The following is a 22,493-nucleotide window of genomic DNA, read 5'->3' as shown; positions in this document are numbered from 1 at the left end:
TTCTGGAAACATAAGTGAAAAACATGACTTAAACTGGGGAGGGAAGCCTAAACAAAAGGAAACAGCTTGCTTTTGTTTGGATGTTCACTGATATGTTTTCTCCCTTATTACTAATATGTTTTCTTTCTTAAAGTGGCAACACATGTTTGTAGAATAGAAATATTGAGGAAATTATTTTACAAGGACGGCATTCCTATGACTAACAAAGCTCTGTTAAATTCTAGCTTATGTAGGACACTGAGGCATGCTGTTCCCTTTGTTTCTTCCTTCAGGGGTAGAAGAAAACAGTTTGGACAGTTTTGTTTTTGATACGCTGATTCCTAAACCAATTACCCAAAGGTACTTTAACTTGTTGATGGAGCATCACAGAATTATACTCTCGGGACCAAGTGGTACTGGAAAGACCTATTTAGCAAACAAACTTGCTGAATATGTAATAACCAAATCTGGGAGGAAAACAACAGAGGATGCAATTGCCACTTTTAATGTGGACCACAAGTCAAGTAAGGTAAGTCAAAGAATCCTAAGAGAACAGCTGATGTTTATCCATAACCTCCTAAGCAATTAAATTTTAAGATTGTGTGAGACTTCTATGCTGCACATGGAAAAAAATATTCATCTCTTTGACTAAAACTCTAATGTGGCAGATGACCAAACTCTGTTTCATGAATTTGAACAAGATTACCATTTTCAATAACATTCAATTATCGGGACTGCACAGGCTTGGAAATATACAGAATAAAATGACAGAGCCCTATTACCTGATTTCTCTTAAATATCATTTAGGAAGTATTGGAGTAGAAAGAGGTCTGTGCACAGTACTATGGAAGCAAGAGGAAAGAACAACTCTTCCGGAAGGAATCAAAATTTGATGAAAGAGCAATACTTGGTTCAGGTCCTATTATGAATAGATAAGTAAGAATTAAGTTGGATGCTGCAGCAATAGGGATTTTGGAATAATGAGAATATTCTAGGAGGAAATTCTAGGAACAGTAATTTGTCACATTTCCATAGGATTTCTGTTTAGGAACCTTAGAAAACTGAACATTGTTTCATTTCACCACAAAGTAAGGTCTAATTGCTATAGTTATCAGTCTGAACCCTCTCAGATATTAAATAGGTTATAAAAACTAGCCAGTATTTTCTTACATTCTAAGTAAAATAAAGAATTAAAAACAGCAAATAGTTGATAGCTAACATATTTCTAACACTAAACTAGTTTTACTTGTAATTAAAGTTTGAATTAATGTAGCATAAGTTGTTTCTCTTGGAAAGCTGCAACTGTTACAAGCAATAACTTGAGGGAATCCCAGTAATACTGGGTCAAATTATTTTTTTAAAGATAACCTGATTTGCATTTCCCTGATGATTAGAGATGTTGAGTATTTTTTCTGATGTTTGTTGGCCATTAGTCTATCTTCTTTTGAAAAGTTTCTGTTCATGTCTTTTGCCTACTTTTTAATGGAGTTGTTTGATTTTTTCTTGCTGATTTGCTTGAGTTTTTTTTTTATAGATTCTGGTTATCAGCTCTTTATCAGATGTATAGCATGCAAATATTTTCTCCCACTCTGTGAATTGTCTGTTTGCTCTAATGATTGTTTCTTTGCCTGTGTAGAAGCTTTTTAATTTGATCAGGTCCCATTTATTTATTTTTGTTGTTGCCATGATTGCTTTTAGGATCTTCTTCATAAATTCTTTGCCTGGTCTGATGTCTATAAAAGTTTTTCCAGCATTTTATTCTAAAATTCTTATGGTTTCATGCCTTAGGTTTAAGTTTGTTATCCATCATGAATTGATTTTTGTGGGTGGTGAGAGGTGCAGATCCTGTTTCAGTCTTCTGCCTGAGAATGGATTTTATTCAAAAAGTCCCAAAACAACAAATGTTCGCATGATGTAGAGAGAAAGGAACACTCATACACTGCTGGTGGGACTGCAAAGTAGTACAACCTCTATGGAAAGTAGTATGGAGATACCTCAAAGAACTAAAAGTAGAACTACCATTTGATACAGCAACCCCACTACCGAGTATATACCAAAAGGAAAAAAACCCATCCTATAAAAAAGACACCTGCACTGGAATGTTTATAGCAGCACAATTCTCAATTGCAAAGATGTGAAAACGACCCAAGTGCCCATCAATACATCAGAAATCAAGCAGATGGGAGCGGGGAGGAGGTTATGGGTAAATTCACACCTAACATGTACAATGCACACTATCAGGGGGATGGGCACACATAACTTTGACTCAGATGGTACAAAAACAATTTATGTAACCAAAACATTTGTACCCCCATAATATTCTGAAATAAATAAGTAAGTAAGTAAAGATAACCTGAGTAGGTGTTCTAAATCAACCCAGTCTCTCAGAAACCTGAAGTCTGCAGATTTTTAGGAATAAACATGACTTCCCAAAGCAACCCAAACCCACTGGATTCTTGAAATAAACCAGACATATAGCTTAATGAACAAATAGTTCTTTATGAGGTAGGTCATTAATTCCTGAACACGGACCCAAACAGTGATGTACATAAAGTATTAATACAATGGGATCTCTTAAAGTTAAATAAATACAGCACATAGAGTCTGGAAGTCAGCACTGTTCAAATTGGGGTTGAACCACCCATTGTCCTTCCAGCTAAAGGGAGACATAGAACCTGAGAGGTAGAAGAATATGTGACTCTCCTCTGAGCACAAGTAGGAAGAGCACAATTGTTTGTTTGCTTCGGCTGTCAGGTTTAATGCCTCCTGTGAATTCTGTGTCTCTTCATATCTTTATATAAAAGCCTTTTAAAACAATTTTTTTTCCAGCCAAACACATGAAAGGTTTTTTGAGGTCTCTTAGTCATCCTCTGTGTCCGCTCTGGCTTTTCCTCAATGTTGATATGGGAGAACTCTTACAAGTTACTTCTTTTATGAGAAAAAAATAAAGTAGTTAGAAAACAAGGGTAAAATAGATTTATTAGAGGAGACCAAGGCATTTTGGTAAAGTTGACGATCACTTAAAATCAAGTTTTGACTTAAAGATTGAGCTTCATTAGAGTGTAGCTTGACATGCTAACACGAAGTGGATAATTTCCATTAATTATAAAATATACCTCTCCCTAAAATCCATTTTATATGCATTTTTATTTAAGTTTAGTGTTTAGATATGTTCTTAATAATGTTATATGAGTGTCATTTTAACTTTTTCTGATTAAATGTTTCCAACACTCTTATTTTTTGCTTTTTCAGAGGAAAATCATTTGTGCCATCATTAGGTTACTTCAATTTTTGTTATTGCAAAATAATGAAAAAAAAAGCATTGCCAAGAGTGTTTGAACAGAACTAATGATGCTAGAAAACAGTAATATGAAAAAACCAATGGACAAATCACTTGGCATTTGTCCCTAAGAAAGCATAAACATAACTAAAAAATACTTGTTCTTTATGTCATTCTTTGTGGTTGGAAGATATATGATTGCTATCAGTAGTGCTGAATACAGACTCACTGTTAGAGAATTTGGCCTCTTCTTGCCAAATTGACAAAAAGCCACACTGTTTCCTTGGGTGGTGGAAGTGAAGGTGAGTGAGTATGATGTTAAGAAAGAGGGGATGACAGGTTGATATTGGGTTAGGGATAGCTGTTAACAGTATAGATTTGCCCAAGTAAAATGCCAGTGAGGCATGAAATAATAAATCCTTTCCCTGAAAAAATGGAGCTGTGCAATTGCTGACGTTTTATGCTATGCCATAGATAGCACTGATGAGACAAATCCAAAAGGCACTTACTGATTCAAAAAAAAAAAAAATTCAAATAAGCCCATCAAATGAAAAAAATCTTTTCATGTTTTTGGTACCTCTGCATTTTACATTCTGTTCCTCTTCCCACACTTCAAGCCCTCCCTCAAGCTGCCAGCTGGAATATTTTGATTGAGAGCGGTACACATAAACAATTACACTTTGTGACATTTGATACAGGAGGCCCAGAAGGCTGGAGATGGATTAGTAAAGAATATGTGGCCAGTGGAAGCCACTTGGAATTTTAGGTGGGAACAGATCAGAAAACTGGACCTGGCAGATTCATTTGTAGTGTGACTAGAGTTAAAATCAGAGAAAGCAGTGATCAGCTGTTTTTATGTAACTGCGGCATCCTGTCCATGTTTTCAAAGTATGGAACTCATCTCACTGTCAGTGTCCGTCTGGTAGATGTGCCTGTTTTTTCCTACCTCACTAGATCCGGAAATAAAACTTCTAATGCTGATAAATCGAAGCATCTTTTAATGCTACATCAATCTAAGATTTCATCTCCATCAAGCTAGAGTGGGGATTGTGAAGTTATTTCAAGGGGGCCTGTGTTAAACTCTTAAGTTATAAGAAAAAAATCTTCCTGTATGTCTATTTTTATATCTGACTGGTGCATAGCTCTCATCAGATTCCTAAGGAACCCACTACCCTCTCAAGACAAGAGAACCACACTCGAATCTAATGGCCCTGCTTGTTCATAAATCACCCAGTGATCTCCTAATTATGAAATTCATTTCTTCTGCACTCTCTCTTTCTCTGTCCCTCTCTCTCTTGCTTTTCGATAGCGTGGTCTCCTCTTTTTGGAAATTCTTCTGTCTTTCATTTTTATCATTCTCTCCTCGTTTCCTTCCTACCCCCGTTAATTCCTTCTCACCCCGGTAAGTTCCTTCTCTGGGAAGTTCTCTCTTTTGCTGACTGCTCTTCCTTCGCTTACCAGTAAATGAAAATATTCCACAATATTCTGTTCTCTCTCACTCTATTCTCCTTTGGATGAGTCCCATGACTTCAACTTGTGTTGACTTGTATGGTTGAGTCCAGTTGAGCACTGTTAGCCATGCCCACTCTCCCAAACTTGTAAGCTTTCTGTTAACTTACAGATATGTATCTATTTACCTGCTAAATATACATGTTTAGAAATGATTATTTCAGCTATGAAAAACTACTGTAAGTCCATCCTCTTCCATTCATCTTCGCCACAACCACCCTGTACCCCAAATTAACACCCTTTATCTCTTGGACTTCTATGATTATTTTCTAGCTGCTTGATTCACAATCTCTCTTAAATTTCCTTTCTCTCTTTTCCTGGATTTATCATTCACCTCATGGAAAGAAGAATATCCTTGCATAATTAAAATCTGATCACATTAAAATCCTTCAATGTTTTCTTACTGCTTTCTGCACTAGATCAGAAATATCACATCATTCCCTGTTCAGTCTCTTAATATCTCTTGGCTTCAATAATTTCAGTGTTCTCTTGGCTAATCTCTCTTCTTCATTCTCAATATGCTTACCACATGTTAAATCAGATTCTGACTATTTTACTCAGATTCCCAGGACAGTCAATGTTTTTTCATTGCCAACAGGAAAAGTCCAGTGATCTTACCATCACTTAAAGTTGAAAACGTTCCTTTCCAATTTACTTACTGCCACTTACTTCCACAAAATATATATTACCAGTTTTTTCCTGTATGGATATTATAATTTTATGTTTCTGACTTTGATTATAATTCTTCCTCTGTTTGGAAAGCTCTTCTCCAATTTTTAAGCATCGAAGTATTACAATCTTAACAACAAAGGACTAATGGCAAATAATATTGCCACCATAAAACCTTTTCCAGAAGTTACAAGTAATATTTACATGCTGTAAACAAAATCCTCGATCTATACTTTTTTTAAGTAATGTATTTTCAACTGTGGGTTATAGTTATATATGTAAAATGCCTAACCTTCTATTCCAGGAAGGTAATAAGCTTCTTAAATGCTTTTTCCTTTTCTAATTAATCATGATATCCTTCACATTTCTGTTTCCTTGAATAAATAAATCGTTCTCTCCTACTGAAAACAAAAATGCACACAAACATCTTGATGGTTCACATTTGTTTTTATAATAAAATCTACCTTCCTCCACGTGGATTCAAATTCTTTTCTTTTTTCTCTTTCATTGCCACCACCGCTGGTGTGTACCATATTCTTCTTCAACAACGGAACACTTACTTCCTGAAATACATCATACATTCATACTTTCCAACATTTCCTTTTTATTCTTTAGACTTCAGTAGTTTGTCATCACTGTACCCTATTGTTCTCTGAACCTTAAGGCTGGCTGGGTTACATGCCTCTCTTAAATCTCCCTATAGTGTTTTGTGCATTTCACTTATCACACTATTTTGATTTACTTGTTGACCTCCTTCTCCGCTTATCAACTCTTAAGTTTCTGGAATATAGAAATTATGTTTTATCTCTGCATCCTTGGTGCCAGAGTACCTGGTACATACTAAATGCTGATTAAGGTGTGTGGAATGAAAAAATGCATAATTGTTGAAATTCTACTCATTATTCAAGATTCATCTCAATGCCACCTCCTAAAGAAGCCCGTCAAGATCCCCAAGTTGAATTAATGCCTTTTTCTCCTACAGACCACATGCCTCCTTTAACCTCTTTCGTGAAATGTTTCATATTGCATTTTATAAGTTCATTATTTATGTGTGTGCCTACCACCCTCCCCAGGCTCCCATATACCTCCTCCAGAAAACTGTCCTTGACACCCATCAGCTAGGTGGAATCTTTTCCCTTGACCCCTCATAGCTTGTAATATACTTATACTATATTGAAATCATTTATCATATTTAAATTTCAGTCTCTAATGTGACAACTCTTAGAGCCCACAGGGCAAGATAGTCAGATTACCCTTTTTAACCCCCATGTCCAGAAAAGTACTTAGTGCAGTTAATAATAAATATTAACTTTATTTGAATTCCATAATAGCAGGAATAATGATTCCTTATTTTTGTACATCCTAGGGCATGGTCTGAGACTATCAACATGGTAGATAGACAGCGAATATCTTATAAGTGAATGAATGACTTAATATAGCTAGATTAATGATATAAATTTCATTTTTTCTTTTAAGGTAAATGGAATTCTCCAGACTATTCACCACTTTTACACAAATTTGTTGGTATTCTCTGATTTAGGCAAGATTTATTCTATGTGATTAGCTCAGTAGAAAACAAGTAGTACTTTAGTTCTCAAATAAATTTTATATTTGAACTTAAATGAATATCACTAAGTGCCTCAAAACCCTGGCCACTGTTTTACTCCTACTTTTAGTTCTACAGTGGTATTACAGACAGAGAGAGGCTGCATCTAGAATGAGTAGTTCACATATTTACCTGGCTGCCAGAAATTGGGATCATGGAATTGTTTTTAACCCTGAGCAAAATTTGCAAATTGAAAATGTCATTGTAAATATGCAAATATTATGGAAATGTTCTTACTGATTAGGATAATTCTAAGAAACCTAATTATGTTCATGGCCTGCCCATCTGTGAGAGCAGTCAATCAGCAAACTGGTTATCATATTTAGATTAAAAGCTATTAGGAATAATACCTGTAAAAGAAACCAAGAACCTCAAGAAATGCTAAATGCTAATGTTAAATGAGCCAGTGAAATATAACAAATTTTTTCTTGATGTAAAATCACATCAGTTGCATGCAGATTACAAATAAATAATTAACCACACTTTTACCAGAGTCCTGTGGCTGCATGTGTAGATACACCCCATCTAAATGAATTGGAAACAACATGTTAAAAATATTAGTGGAAACTGAAAGGTGCCATTCTGCACTTAGTCTGTACTTGAAATATTAAGGTTTACTACAATCCACTTTTATTACTGAAACACAAAAACTAAGAATGAAATCTCAATATGTATTATTTATCATAAGAGTTCATATCCAGAACTCATTTTGATTTTTCTTTTGGGGAAAAAAAAAAAACACTGAAAAATATGCCCTCATGTTTATAGTTTTATATTTGCTGCAGGTGTGTGGTACTGGCTCTTCTCATCTTGCTTTCCCTTTTCTCTCTTTTCTTTAAAAATTTTATTCTCTCAGCATGATATGATTTTTGCTTTGTAGAATAAGATTTTATATGACTAGAATGATCTAATATGACCATCAATGAAAGAAACTGGATGGAAGACAGAATGTGCTATTCCTAAAATAGTAATTGCTTGCCGTTGGTATAAATGTATCATCAATGTATTTGTTTTATTTTTGAAAAGGAATTGCAGCAGTATCTAGCTAACCTGGCTGAACAATGCAGTGCTGATAATAACAGTGTGGAGCTTCCAGTTGTAATAATTCTTGATAATCTTCATCATGTGGGCTCTCTGAGTGATATCTTCAATGGTTTCCTCAATTGTAAATACAACAAATGGTATGCTTGTCAAATATTTTGAATAATCAAATATGAAAAAATGGTGATTTTTTTTCAAATTTGCTTTTTTGTACTTTTATATATTTTGTTTCATTTTTAGTCTTTAAAATTTATTTTACTTTTTTATTTTTATTCATTTTTTAAATTGATAAATAAAATTGTGTGTATTTACTGTGTACTACAACATGATGTTTTAAAGCAAATATACACTGTGGAATGATTAAATCTAGCTAATTAATATATGTATTATCTCATGTAATTATTATTTTTAGGCTTACAGTGGATACCATTAATTTGAGAAACTCTTATTAATATAACAGCATATTTCCAAAGCATCCATGTGTATTCCTTAGAATATCTATTTATTAATTCAACAACTGTGTCTGAGGCACTTTTATGGAAACATACTTCCTTGATAATGCTAGCATTTACAGACATTCTGAATGTCTGGGAGACAATTATCAAAGATGGAATAGTTTGAATCAGAAAACTTAAGAACTGTATGGAGCCTTTAGAGCTCTGGTTTCATTCTCAGTCCTATCAAAGTTTAAATTCAACATTTCTATATAGATAAATTTAATACATTTATATATAGTTCCATCCATTAATGAGTTGATTTCAACTATATGCAATAAAATAAAAGGTTAACATAGGGTATAAAAAAATCTGAAAACCCACTTAAGAAATAGAGAGTAGCATGGCCTCTGAAGAAAGGACGTATGAGAACATCAACATAAATGATATTAGTTTTAATGTGACAAATATTCCAATTATCTCTGATTTAGAGATAAGAAAGTTATACATCAGCATAAAATAAAGATTAAAAGAAGAATACAAATCCTCCCATGATATTAATAATCTTTAACATAACTATGAAATATTAAAATAGTAAAAAGTAATGAATTTTATTATAAGCATAAGAGTTATAATATGTTAGAATGGGGCAAGACCATTGTGATTATTCTGTCTAAACGCTTTATTCTTTACTCCAATGTGGGCTCAGAGACAGAAAATACCTTGCCTCAATGGCAGAGCTGAAATTAGAATCCCTAGTATTCATTTCCAGCCCAATGATTTTTGTCATTCTCCAACTTAACATTACAAAATTACCCTAGTAAATAACACTAGTCTTTAAAAACTAGTGTTAAAATGGAATAATCTATCTTTATCTTAATAGTTTATAAGACAATTTTAATGGATTAATTACTTTTATCTCCAGTATATCTAAATTTTCTATTTATATTTCCTAGTCCATATATTATTGGAACAATGAATCAGGGAGTTTCTTCATCACCAAATCTAGAGCTGCATCACAATTTCAGGTAAAGATAAGTTGAAGCTTGTGTGTATGTGTGTGTTGTTTCAGTCTGGTTTTGGTGGTTGTTTTTCTGTTTGTACGTTGACAAATCCTGCCAGTGGTGACCTGTGGTGTGAAAATAATTCTCACTTTTTCTGGAACTCTTTCTCAAGCAAACGTTTTGTGATCCTCAACCTGTAATCAGAAGTGTTTCTTTAAAAAAAAGAAAAGGAAATGTTTTTTCTGCTCACCATGTCCCCGGCTAAAGTAGAGCACTTTCCTTCTAAGTGTGAGAAATGTGAAGAGAGTTCCTATTTCAGGATTTGTGATTTTCCTACAGAAGAGTGTTCAGCATGTAGACTCCCACTCACTTCTGACGCACATGAGTTTCTTTTTAGCTCAAAAAGTGGAGTTAGCTACATTATAGTTCTGATGCTAATAGACTTCCTAACCCGTTTGATCATTAAAATGTGGCCACCAATTGAAATAGGAACATTATTACTTTATATTGGAAAAACATTGTGGACTTTAATTTATATAGAAACTTCTGAATTATTATTACTCTTTTATAGGTGGGTATTATGTGCAAATCACACAGAACCAGTGAAAGGCTTTTTGGGCAGATACCTTCGAAGAAAACTGATAGAGATAGAAATTGAAAGGAACATACGCAATAATGACCTAGTCAAAATAATAGATTGGATTCCTAAGACGTGGCATCATCTCAACAGTTTTTTGGAAACACACAGTTCTTCTGACGTTACTATTGGTGAGTTCCAAAATTACAATATGCCATTTTCCAGGAACTAAGAGTACTTGGTAAAGATGGCCAGATTGGATGGTAGAAAATAACAAGCAAAGCTAAACTTTTTTCAAGCTCCCGAAGATTTAAGTTTACTTTTCTTCTCTTCTGAAAGTTTGCTTTCTTCTTAGCTTTATATCTCCAGTGAGATTCATTTTATCTCACAATTATGGTTTGCTAAAATGTTATTGAGATCAAATAAGTTCAATACGGACAAATATCTAAAAGTCAGATAGCCATTGGAAATAAATAGTATCTGTTTAAGGTACTTTTATTGCTAAAAACAAATTTTAGCTAATAGCTCATATCACGTATAGTTGTGAGAGATTTTAGTTAGAGATAATTTACATGTCTTATAGATAATTTAGGTGTTTTATATTTTTCCTGAAGACAAAACTGTTTGAATTGTTTCTTTTTAGTTGGCATAAATGTGTACATCTATATTCTTTCTTAAATTGCATGTACAGAATCCCTTTACCATTGTTATGGATCACAAAAATTTACTTAATTACAGACACAGTGAAGATTAGAAAGAATAATTCTACACTGGGATCAGAATACCAATGCTAAGTCTCAGTTCTACAAATAATGACATATTTTATGTTTGGCAGTTCATTTTAGCACAGCTTTATTGTAAAATCCAGGTTGACTGGATTATGATCTTTATGATTTCTGCTAACTCTAAAATATTGTGCTTTAGATAAATATTTTATTACAAATGAAAGGAGAACCCAGAAGATTGGGTCTTCAGTAAACTTACTTTAATAATAATCAGACTGGCCAAGATTATAACTCTCTAAGAATCTTGGAAGAAATATATTAACTCCTCCAAAATGATGTCTAAATATGTGTCTAGATTGTTAAATAGAATGCTCTGAAAAATTTTTTGTTATTTGTTTTTTCTTAGGTCCGCGACTTTTCCTTCCTTGCCCCATGGATGTAGAAGGTTCTAGAGTGTGGTTCATGGATCTCTGGAACTATTCTTTGGTACCTTATATTCTGGAGGCAGTAAGAGAAGGTCTTCAGGTATAGTATTCAATTTTCATTACTGTATTAAATAACAAAGCAAAAAAAGCATTCTTTTAAAAGTAGAAAATATTCCATTTCATTTCAGCCCCTCTATTTTTAATTTAAGGGTGAAAATATATCACTAATAAGAAAACCCTTTTTCTTCAACAAAATATATTGTCCGTTTTCCATCAGTCTTGCTATTTCCTTAAATTGAATTTGAAATTTCATGAAATTATGGAATTGGAAAACTCTTTATGATGATTATAACATAATCACCCACATTATTATGAAAGCATCCTATTTTCTTTTCAATAACTCAGCCAAGGTTTAGGCAGTTTTTGCTTAGGCATCTCTGTTTCTGGTTTTCACAACTACTAAGAGAATTAAGATATAGTTCACGTTTTCCACATTCTGTCATCTACAATGCTGTGTTGTATTTATTTTACTATCTAAAAAATTTGTCATCTGCTTTCTGTTCTTTTACTCCCTTTTACTATCATGTTCTCTTCATCCAATAGAATGGAATAGTGATATTTAGAGCAATCGTGATATTTCTACTGAACATGATGAATATTATGAGGATTCTCTGAATCTTCAGAGATAAAGCTAATATTCTAAAGAGTGCTATTGACTCCATATTTAAATAACCCAGTCTCATGTTTGTAAAGATAAGAGCCAATTTAGCCCTACCAAGTGGCTCCAACAAAATAAAAGATTATACCAATGGTTTTTATTTTTCGATTATATCATGTTTTAGGATTCTTCTAAAACTATCATGCTGCCTGGGATAAAAGTTGGTCTCTCAATTTTGATCATTTACACCAAAAAATAATTTTATAAATATTCATTTGCAATATTCTAGAAATTATAATTTTAAAGTTAATATTTAAATGAATTATTCTCCAGATATAATTTTGGTATTAATAACCTATTACCTAATATTTATATATGAAATTCTTATTTCATATTTTCTTGCTGATATATTGAAAGAAAAGGAAGCTATATAAAAACCCCAAAATGATAATACTAAAAATGTTTAGCTTCCTTAGATATTATTTTTAAAAGGTGAATGGGTTCTTTTTTTCCATATTTAAATCAATATTATTTATAAAACACTATTCTGAGAATTATAATTCTTTAAAGCTTCCATTTGGGTTGAAGTATAATTACTTAAGTAATAACAGTTTCCCAAACTAAAACTGAGAGATACTTCAAAACTATTTTTGAAAAGAGAGAAAAAATGTCTCAGGTTCCTTGCTGTGGTTCAGGATGTTTAGTAGTAGGTTAGTGTGAAAGGTAAGTCAACTGTGATGTAGGGGGGTATGGGAAAAGGGTGACTCCAGCACATGGGAGGGGAAAACAATGACAACATTAAGAGGGTAGACAGTTCTCATTGCTATTGAAGACTGTGCTGGACTAGAAAAGTCCCTCAGCAGAAAATATTTCTGGGGTGATTCATACATGCCTTCTGGAGGAACAGGAAGCAAAGGAATCATATATGCCACAAACCAACCCCTTGGATTTATTGGCAGCAAAGAACCTTGAATTGGAGGAAGAGGTGGAGAAACAAAGCCTTGCAGCAAAGATGAAACTCTGACTCAAGAGGAATAAAAACAATTTCTTTTGAGATGAAGGCTGATTCTTTCATGAGGAACCATATGGGGAACACTCTCTGCCAGATGTTCTAGTTGGAAAAGATGCTAGTGATGCAATGGATTTTGATTTTTATTCTAGTGATTCTATTTCCTGACATATCAGCAATCAACTCAGCTCATTCTGTATATTTAAATTTCTCTTCTTTCAATTCTTATTCTATAATATCTATTTCACTCAGAAATACAGAGTTGGGCCCATTTAGATTTTCATTGTTCGCTTCCAATTTTGCTGTCCTGGATAGTTCTTTAAAAGCCTGGAATCAGTTGGTACTAGACTCAAATTCTTTTAATATAATTAAGCCTTCTAAGAATGACACATTTTTTCTTCAATTAGTTTAAGGTGTACAGCAAGCTATATTTTACAGCTTCTAAAAAGTAGGTTTCTAACTGAAAGAAAACTTCTGCTCCAAAACAAGAGAACTATAATAGAAAAAAATCTAATGATTGTCACCTCTACCAGTATCTCCTAAGGAAATGTCCAGATATCAGTACCTAGACTCCATTCCTTTTTTTAAGCAAGGCTGAAAATCTTCTTAAAACTTCTCTAAAGGAAGCTCAAAATAAAATTTCAAGACAGTCCATGAAGTTTTCGTGGTGTCAGTGTCCACCATTTTGATTTTGTCTCACTGAACCAAAACAAACCATGCAGAACACCCATCTATCAACAAATCAAAGTTTGTCATCTGTTGATCAGGATTGTTCTTGGTAGAGCAGGTTAAGGGGATAGGGGAATAATATTAAGGAACTAGTGTGCCCATGTTACTGTCCCCTTCTCTTAATTTTAGCTTTTCTTTGTGTTCTGCTTCTGGCCTTCTACTTTCTACAGGGACCCATTAACCTCTTTCTCTTCAGTGTTCCTTTTCTAGTTTAGTTTCAGCTTTCCTTCCAGCTTAAAAATGTTTAATGTCTCTTGGATTCATCTTTCCTCTAATGCCCTGCCAGTACTTTCACCAGACTATATCATCTCTTTCTTACTGGGCTGTTTGCCTCCATACAAGTTCTTGCAAAGTTGATGCATGATTTTTCCTATTTTTTCTCTTCCTTTACTAGTGGCCTTGTACATAACCAGCGAAAAAGAGTTTTTAGAGGAAGCAAGGGGATTATAAGAGGAAGTTGATCAGAGGAAAATGGTTATCAGAGAAAGTATCCTTACTCTCAAAGAAAGTTGGAGTACAAGGGTATTAGGCAGAGATAAATAAGTCTCTTTTCTTTTATTCATCATCTTTCCAAAGTGTACTTTAGTAGAGAACTCTTTTTAATGTCAAGCATGATTTTTTTTTCAGTCCTCCATAACTGGAGCTTTTAATTTCAACCTTAAGTTTTCTCTTGGGTTGTGAAATTACTAATAAAGATAAATGTGGGCAGTCATTTCTACATGTATTTATGGCAAACCTTCCTTATATTCTCCCCCAAATGCTGATTCCAGATATTCAGCTTTATTTTGTGTCACCTTGAAGTTTAAAGCGAGCTATTTAAACAGATACATGTTTAAAGTCTGGTAAATTATGTACGTATGCTTAATTCCCTTGAAAGTCCCATACAAACTCAATGTACAAAATGAAATTTAATCAACAGTTACCTTTTTTACTGAATAGAAATGCCTATTATATGTGCTAACTGTGTGGTCAACTTTTAGATGTATGGAAAACGCACACCATGGGAGGATCCCTCAAAGTGGGTGCTTGACACATACCCATGGAACTCATCATCTCTGCCTCAGGAGAGCCCAGCATTGCTGCAGTTGCGACCAGAAGATGTTGGGTATGAGGGTTGCACATCCACAAAGGAACCCACAACCTCAAAGCACATTCCACAAACTGACACGGAAGGGGATCCCCTGGTAAGAAACTGATGTTTGATTCTTCTTATATAATCTTTATTATAGTGTGAGGTCATTAGTTTATTTAGTCATTTGTATCAAAGACATTAGTTATCCTAGGCGATATTTGGGACAATTTTAACTATTATTTTTGGCCTGCTCTCATTGAATGAAGTTCTTAAAATGAAAAGCCAACTCATGTGTACACTTGGAGAATTAAATAATATTTACATACATCTATTAGCCTGACTAAAGTTAAAATTAGTCTTTTGTTGCTTACAGTAGAGAAAGATAAACTGACTTGGAAATCAAAGGGAAGTTATTCTTTATTTACTTTTTAAAATACTAGAATAATTTGAATAAACATCTATAAAACTTCAAAGTATGAATATTCTGAAAATATTAAATACATGATATTACTAGAAAAAAGACTATTTTAATCTATTTTTTGTTTTTATAGATTACTTTCCATATACTGGTATTAAATGTAATGTGTTCGTTAGCTCACCATTCTATGACTAAAGAAATTATCAAACTTGTACAACCAATACAGAAAAATGATACTGAAATGAAAGCCATTTGTTACTTCAAACAAACGAACTCAAAAAGGAAATGATTAAAAATCATAATCTATGACTATACCCAAGGACAGAAAATGACTTGGTATTTTATGGCATACTCTTGTATCAACAACCTTGAAACATACACATCATCATCTCAGCTGATAATTCTAACATTTTCGGAGTTACATGTGGGAAATCTGATAAACTTCCAAGATCCTCTCCCCAGCAAATGCACACACATGAGAAATTTTTTATGCTATTTTAAGATTTCCATAAAGTCACAGAAGTATACATATAGACCTACCTAGAGTCCAGGGATTCCCTATTTAAGATTTCTGATTGAGTTTATAAATTCTATAAGGGCCCAGACATATTTTTATAACATGGTACCTGGCCCTTTAAATGATATTTATACACAGTTAGAAATCAACAGTGGTAGTGAAATTGGTTTGAATCCAGCATAATTGTGAGCATACACTAAATAATTGCTGATAGATTGGTTAAAATTTGATAAAGATAAGCTTTAGAATTCAAGTATGGATTATTTAATCTGCATTTTTTTATAAATTCCAGTCCTACCACTGCAATTTTGGTACACTATGTCTGTTTCAGATAAGGAGAGACATTTATGGGGTTTGTTTTCAGTATTAGTCTGTAGAGCATGCAACTCTCCCATTTCCCACAGTCCAGGTCAGCTAACCTCATTAAGCACCTAGTTCAGAATGCTCTTTTCTTCAAGTATGGGAAAGAGATCGAGGATTTCCCATTCTGACATGAGAATTGGGCTGGAAAATTCCTAGTTCCTACTCTTCTGCTATACTGAACATCTTAAAAAACAAGGAGTGATGATATCTTGCATGCTGAATGGAAAAAGATATCATTGAAAAATAATTATTTGCACCAGGCATATTCTCCTAAGAAAATGAATATTCTCCATCTGCTTTTATTATTGTGTATTTCTATAATTGCTGATATAAGGCAAAATGTTTGCAGTCCAATATAAATCAGAAATCCTAGCAACAAGATCCACAATTTTGTATCAGAAATCTGGTTTTGAATCTGAACAAGGATACGAATTTTTGGTATATCTCTCATTGTTTTAAAAATGCAATGTGTATTAATCATCAACAATGATCTAAAGGTTAATAAGTATGTACTTAGTGCTAAGAACTGGTGATCAGGAGATAAATAAGATATCATTTCTGATCTCAAGAAGGCCACAGTCCAGTAATGGAGAGATACGTCTACCTATATAAACTATGGTAAAATAATGATAGAGGTAAATGCTAGGTAAAGTTGAGGGTCTACTGAGGAAGTGATTATAAGAAGCTTCACAGGGGAGATGCTTGAGGTGGGTCTTGAAGGATGAATAGCAGCTCATCATATGGTTGGAGGGAGAATATCTAAAATTCAGGAAACAGCATGTGAAACATTATAGGACAGTATAATAAAAATGATGAGGTTGGGGAACTATATACAAATTGGTGGGAGGAATTAAAGCTACAGAAATATACAACTGCAAGATCCTGCGAAGCCTTGTTTATCTTTACAGTATGTTAAAACTTTGTCACATAGAGAATGGAGAGCCACCTGAGCTTTTTGAGCTGTGACTTACCTAGTTAGATTTGCAATTTCTAAAGATCACTTTCATAACAGAGTAGAGGACAGATTGAAGGAGAGAGGATGGAAGCTGGGAGACTAGCAGATCCGTAAGTATCAGACAAGGACCTAACCAAGGTGTTAAAAATGATAGACACTATATTTATGATTATGGATGTCTTAGTCCACTTAGTGTTGCTATAACATAGTACCTGAGGCTGGATAATTTATAAAGAAAAGAGGTTCATTTGGCTCATGATTCTGGTGGCTGGAAAGTCCAGGATTATGCAGCTGGATTTGGTGAGGACCTCATGCTGCTTCAACTCATGATGGAAAGCAGAAGAGGAGCAGGAGGAGTGTGCAAAGAGATCACATGGTAAGAGAGGAAGCCAGACTCTTCTTAACAACCTGCTCTTGTGAGAGAACTAATCTATTCTTGTCAGAGTGAGAACTCACTCCCTGCCACTGGGAGGGCATTAACCTAACCATAAGGAATCTACCCCCATGACCCAAATACCTCTTAGTAGGCCCCATCTCCCAACATTGCCACAGCGGAGATCAAATTTCAACATGAATTTTGTCAGAGACAAACTATATCCAAGTCATAGCAATGGGAATGGGGAAGAAACAGGGAAGAAGAGAGGAGAGAAATACTTTTGTAGAGGATGATGATCTATCATAATGACGATCGAATAATACATAACCATACATCCCTCTGTAATCTCATTTGATTTGAATTTACAAAGTAACACTATGAGAAGGCAAAGTAAATTCTATTGTACATATTTATTATGAATCTGAGATTTGGAACTTATTCTAATAGAACATATTTACTATATGGCACCATGTTCAAAACTTAAGATTTTAATAATATTATTATACAATAAAACTTTTACAACGTTCAGCATTCAAGTATTTTCAAACACTTGTGACTGAGATACAATCATGTCTTTTAAAACAGACATCATTGACTGTTTCTACTCTTTTTAAATCAGGAGGGTGCTCAGAAAAACACAGTTCTGTTATATAAATCAGCTTCACCCAAATAATTGAACATATAGCCAGCTACTAATGGGATGGATTATTGAAAAACAAAGGAAGGAGGGAATATGAATATATGTGAAAGTAGGGGTGTGTTTGGGAGAGAGAGGGAGATGGAGAGAGAGAGAGATGGAGAGAGAAAAAAAGAGGGAGAGAGAAGAGACAGAGAAAGGAGAGAAAGAAACTGTTGATGGAGACATTTGGCTTTTGGGCTTACTAGGTTTGAGAGCTTATTACCAACTACTTTTATTTTATATACTAATGTAGCTGTACATTCAGAGAGTAAGACTGAAAATTACTTTAAAAATATTATGCTGAAGACTATTAAAATAACTTCAAAGTATCCTATATGTGTAGCCTGTCAGAAAAACGTTCTTGCTGAAGTTGCTGATTTCCAGTTTATCATTTATTTTACAAGCATTTATTGAACACTCATTTTACACTAAGCACACAAACATGATAGCATAACATACGACCAGGAAATCCTTTTTTAGATTTCTCCTTTCTATTACTCTAAGTTGGAAAATAAAAGATCAACTTTGATTACTTCATCAAAAAATAAAATTAGTATGCGTTAGGCAATATAAAAATTATTGCAACTTACAGAAAACCTTGATGAGAAAAACAAGTCCACTACCCTCATGAAGATAATGTATCAGTTTTTCTGTGCTTTCTAAAATCGTTAAACAGTTTATCCACAATTTGCTTTCAGACAATCTTTTTTTTTTTCAACTTTGATCTCTAACAGTGGAACTCTCTATCAAACTCCAAGCAATTTTCTGCTTTTTATTTTATAATACATAGAGATTCTGGCTGCCTTTCTCCCCAGTGCTTTCACACATATGCCCCTCTTACTAGAACAAACATTACCATTCTCCTATAAGCCTGGGAAATTGAGACAGCCGCTATTGTTCCAGAAGGTGGTTTTTGTTTTCAGTGATAGATCGATCATATTTTAGCCAGAAATTCAACAACAAAACTTGACAGTGATTCTTTCCTTCTCCCTCCTCAGATGCTCATGGTCCGCTTCCTTCAGTCACCTCCTCTCGAGGTCAGCTCCTAAACAGCAGATGGTGTGCTTGTGTGCAGCAGCTGGCTTCATTCCACTCCATCCCCTCCTTCTCCCGAGGGACTGTGTGCATGTGCCTGCGTGTGCGCCTCTGTGTGGATGAACATTCACGACTTTCAGTTGCCATTCAGTGCTTTCTGCTTCTCCCAGCCAAGAAGCTGGGAAGCTTGGCTGTACTCTCCAGCAATGAACCCAGATGTCCAGCTGTGATACAGTTTCCTTTCCAGTCTCCCTGCTGAAGCAGTATTCATTCACAACCCCAAATAAAAGAGTTATCTACAAGCCCTGTTTTGTCCTTATGGTTTGGTGTTATAGTCATATTTGAGGGAAATAGTGTAGGAGCCAGAGGCAATGAGTGAAAAATCTAAAATTATTTTCCCGTTTCGCTGGGATGGGATGAGATGGTTCTTCAGTGTGGCTCAGGTCCTTGCTTTTTATGGGGCTGGCTTACTCAGTGCATCATTGCCTACATCAGTGTCTCTGTTTTCTTTCTTCAGATGAATATGCTAATGAAACTCCAAGAAGCAGCCAATTACTCGGGCACACAAAGCTGCGACAGCGAAAGCACCAGCCACCGTGAAGACATTTTGGATTCGTCTCTTGAATCTACCCTCTAAAGGGTGAAAAAAGTTAGGGGGAAGGACTATGCTTTTAAAAAATGTTTGAAAAGAAAAGTATTTTCACTAAACCACTGCCAGTATAAAAGCACCCTGTCAAGGGCCCTGACCCAGAGTCGTGGTCTCCAAGGAGGCAGCAGAATTAAGTCTGAACCGCCAAGATGCTAAATTGAAGTGGAAGCTTAACTTTATTTTATTTCTAAGCATTTTTATATTCATGGAGTGATAGAAAGCTCCATTACTCAACTGGAAACGACCCTAATGACAGGGCAACTGAATAGATTGCACATGGGTTACCCAGACTGGACTTTCTTTTTTTCCTCTTTAAAAGTTTACAATGCAGACCTTTTTTTGTCCCTTCCTTTTGTTTCCTCTGAGGGGCTGTTTGTTCTCCCCAGATAGGGTCCATTCTTCTAACTTGTCCAACCTCCTTTGTGCCACATGGTGCTGGGCTCAGGGCTCCAGTAGTGTTTGTGTTGTGCGCTCACCCCGTTCCAAATGAATCCAAGAGGCCAGTCCTCCATAAGCACAAATGGAATTGTGCAACCACCAGAAAAACACTACTGTGGCACGCTGGAGAAGTGCCAATTTAATTCTGACTGCCATGTTCTCATGATGTGCTCCACCAACTTTTTAGTATATGAGTCACAGGTTTTATAAGATTGTTTTTATCACCGTGGTCTTTTTAAACCACCTGCCCACTCCCTTAACAAGAGTTTTATACCAATTATTAGTCAACACTGACAAAAGGCTTTTTTAGGGCTTTATTTGTTTGAGCCTTTTCAGTGAAAGAAGGAACATTTCCTATGGTGCTGTCTCACTGCCTTAAAACAGATTTCTACAACAGTTTAACAGTTGGTTTAAATCCTAAACCATTGGTAATTTCCACTGTCTTTTCATTTACAACCAAGCAACACCAGTTAACAGTAGCCTCATCTCTATCTCTCTCTCTTTTTTTTTTTTGAAGAAATGGATAGGAGAAAGATCAGTATTTTTACCTTGTGAATAGATTGCTTTGCCTATCCTCCAAAATATTCCAGTAACCCAGAAACCCTCTTTGACCGTCACCTAAAAGCTGAGACATGTGGCGAAATTCTATCCAGTTTGAAGGGAAAGAGTTTCAGAAGGCGGGAGATGTTGAATTTTTATCCAGCAGAGCTGGAAGCACTAGATGCAGCATGAGCACAACTATTCGGCTTTCCTTCCCTATTCTTTTTTTTTTTTTTAAATTCGTTTTGACGCATGTTATTTTGATTGCTATTGTTGTACATGAGAAATTCAGCATTAAAGAACACTGAAGCAGTAAAGTCACTGTGGAAGAGGAAGCGTTTATACTGTAAAAGAAGGTTAGATTTGCACAGTCTACTGGGTAGGTATTGTAAATAATAATTTTTAAAACTTGCACAAGTCAAAACAGACACAAACAAAATTGTATTTTATCCTGTTGGTGTTAAGAGGTGTTTCACTTGCTGAGATTTCCTGTACGTTGCAAACAAATACAGAATGCAAACCCTCAAAGCTGTTATTATCTGGTGTGTTTGTCCTGTATTTACAGTTGTTATGACTATGCAGGAGCTATCAGTGCTAGAGTGAGCATGCTTCAAAACTGTACATGAAGCCTATATATTTTTGGATAAGTAAAACTGTCTGAAAGTACATCTGTCCTGGCAGGCTTTAAAGAGCGTGCATGAAAACTGATCAGAGTCATTGGAGAAGTTACCAACACACACAAAGGACAGGTTTTAAGTTTATAAAACCCAAGGGCTAGGCCATGGTGTAGACTTGTTCTATGCATGTGAAAATGTGTTACTTTTAGGACGTGTAATCGGTGCTACTCTCTGTGACCACTCATGGGTCAGTTGCTATAAAACAACAACAACAACACCACCACCACAAGACATCTGTGCAGTTTTCAGAGTGTCGCTAAGTGTATAGGTCCTTACACGGTGCTATTGCCCTAAGGGAAATCCGAACTGAATTTATGCACATAGAATTGTCACCCTGACTTTGAAGCCTCAAACATGGATCAAATCTGTTGTGAAACATCAATATATGTAGCTGGATGAGTGACTAGTTGCCCTTGTATAATATGTGATCTAAGAAAATTGCTAATCTTTCCCTGCCATTTTGAGAAACGCAGTCCAAACATGAGCATAAACAGAATTTCCTGCAATACATCCCAGTAGGTCCACCTAGTTTACAACTTAAACTAGTTTGTGAAACATTTGTCTGTATACATTTTATATTTTGTACATTTTTGATGTAACATATCATGTAAATAGGCAGAAACAGTGAAATAAATCATCTGAAAAGTTTTTGTAGTCTTTGTAAAGCCCCAACAATAAGTACTTGGTGTCAATGGACTTAACTGGATGATGTATTTTCTATTGGTTTATTGTTCCTCTAGCTTGTAAACCAGCTTGCATATATTTTTTTGCAAATGTGCACCCTGTATCTGTCTAAATTATTACTTTGCCATTAAAGTGGAATTATTTATTGACAACAATGTGTGATGTCTGTGTATGGAAAAAATTGAACAAAATGCACCAAGAAGTGTCAAGCTTTAAAATGTTGCTTCTGCTATTAATATACCATCAGTAGGGATGTGTGGTAATTTATATTTTATATACATCGTAGAAGAGGCCTCAAAGCTTCTAAGTAAATAAAGCCAATAGGTTTATCTTTCAAAATGAAAGTTATTTATTCAGTGGACATTTTTAGAAAACCTTGAATAGTCTTCCTAAATGCCTGATGATAAATAAGAATTAACATAAATTAAAATGTTTACATACACTG

General features: G+C 34.7%; 1 protein-coding gene across 2 annotated transcripts in view; it reads left to right on the top strand.

Moving 5' to 3' along the window:
- Positions 1–22,197, top strand: part of NAV3 (neuron navigator 3) — a 327,264-nt gene extending 305,067 nt beyond the window's left edge. For both annotated transcript variants that reach the window (XM_045553320.1, XM_045553319.1), the window contains 7 exons: positions 273–508; positions 8,070–8,224; positions 9,475–9,546; positions 10,094–10,290; positions 11,231–11,349; positions 14,626–14,829; positions 19,578–22,197. In XM_045553320.1, coding sequence (XP_045409276.1) covers positions 273–508; positions 8,070–8,224; positions 9,475–9,546; positions 10,094–10,290; positions 11,231–11,349; positions 14,626–14,829; positions 19,578–19,697 — 1,103 coding nt within the window. In that variant the 3' untranslated portion in view covers positions 19,698–22,197. The remainder of the gene's footprint in view (positions 1–272; positions 509–8,069; positions 8,225–9,474; positions 9,547–10,093; positions 10,291–11,230; positions 11,350–14,625; positions 14,830–19,577) is intronic.
- Positions 22,198–22,493: the final 296 nt, after the last annotated feature.

This window comes from Lemur catta, chromosome 6, assembly GCF_020740605.2.
Source record: "Lemur catta isolate mLemCat1 chromosome 6, mLemCat1.pri, whole genome shotgun sequence".
NCBI classification, from domain to species: Eukaryota; Metazoa; Chordata; class Mammalia; order Primates; family Lemuridae; genus Lemur; species Lemur catta.
Note: the sequence above shows the minus strand (reverse complement) of the source record. Positions and strands in the feature narration are given on the sequence as shown.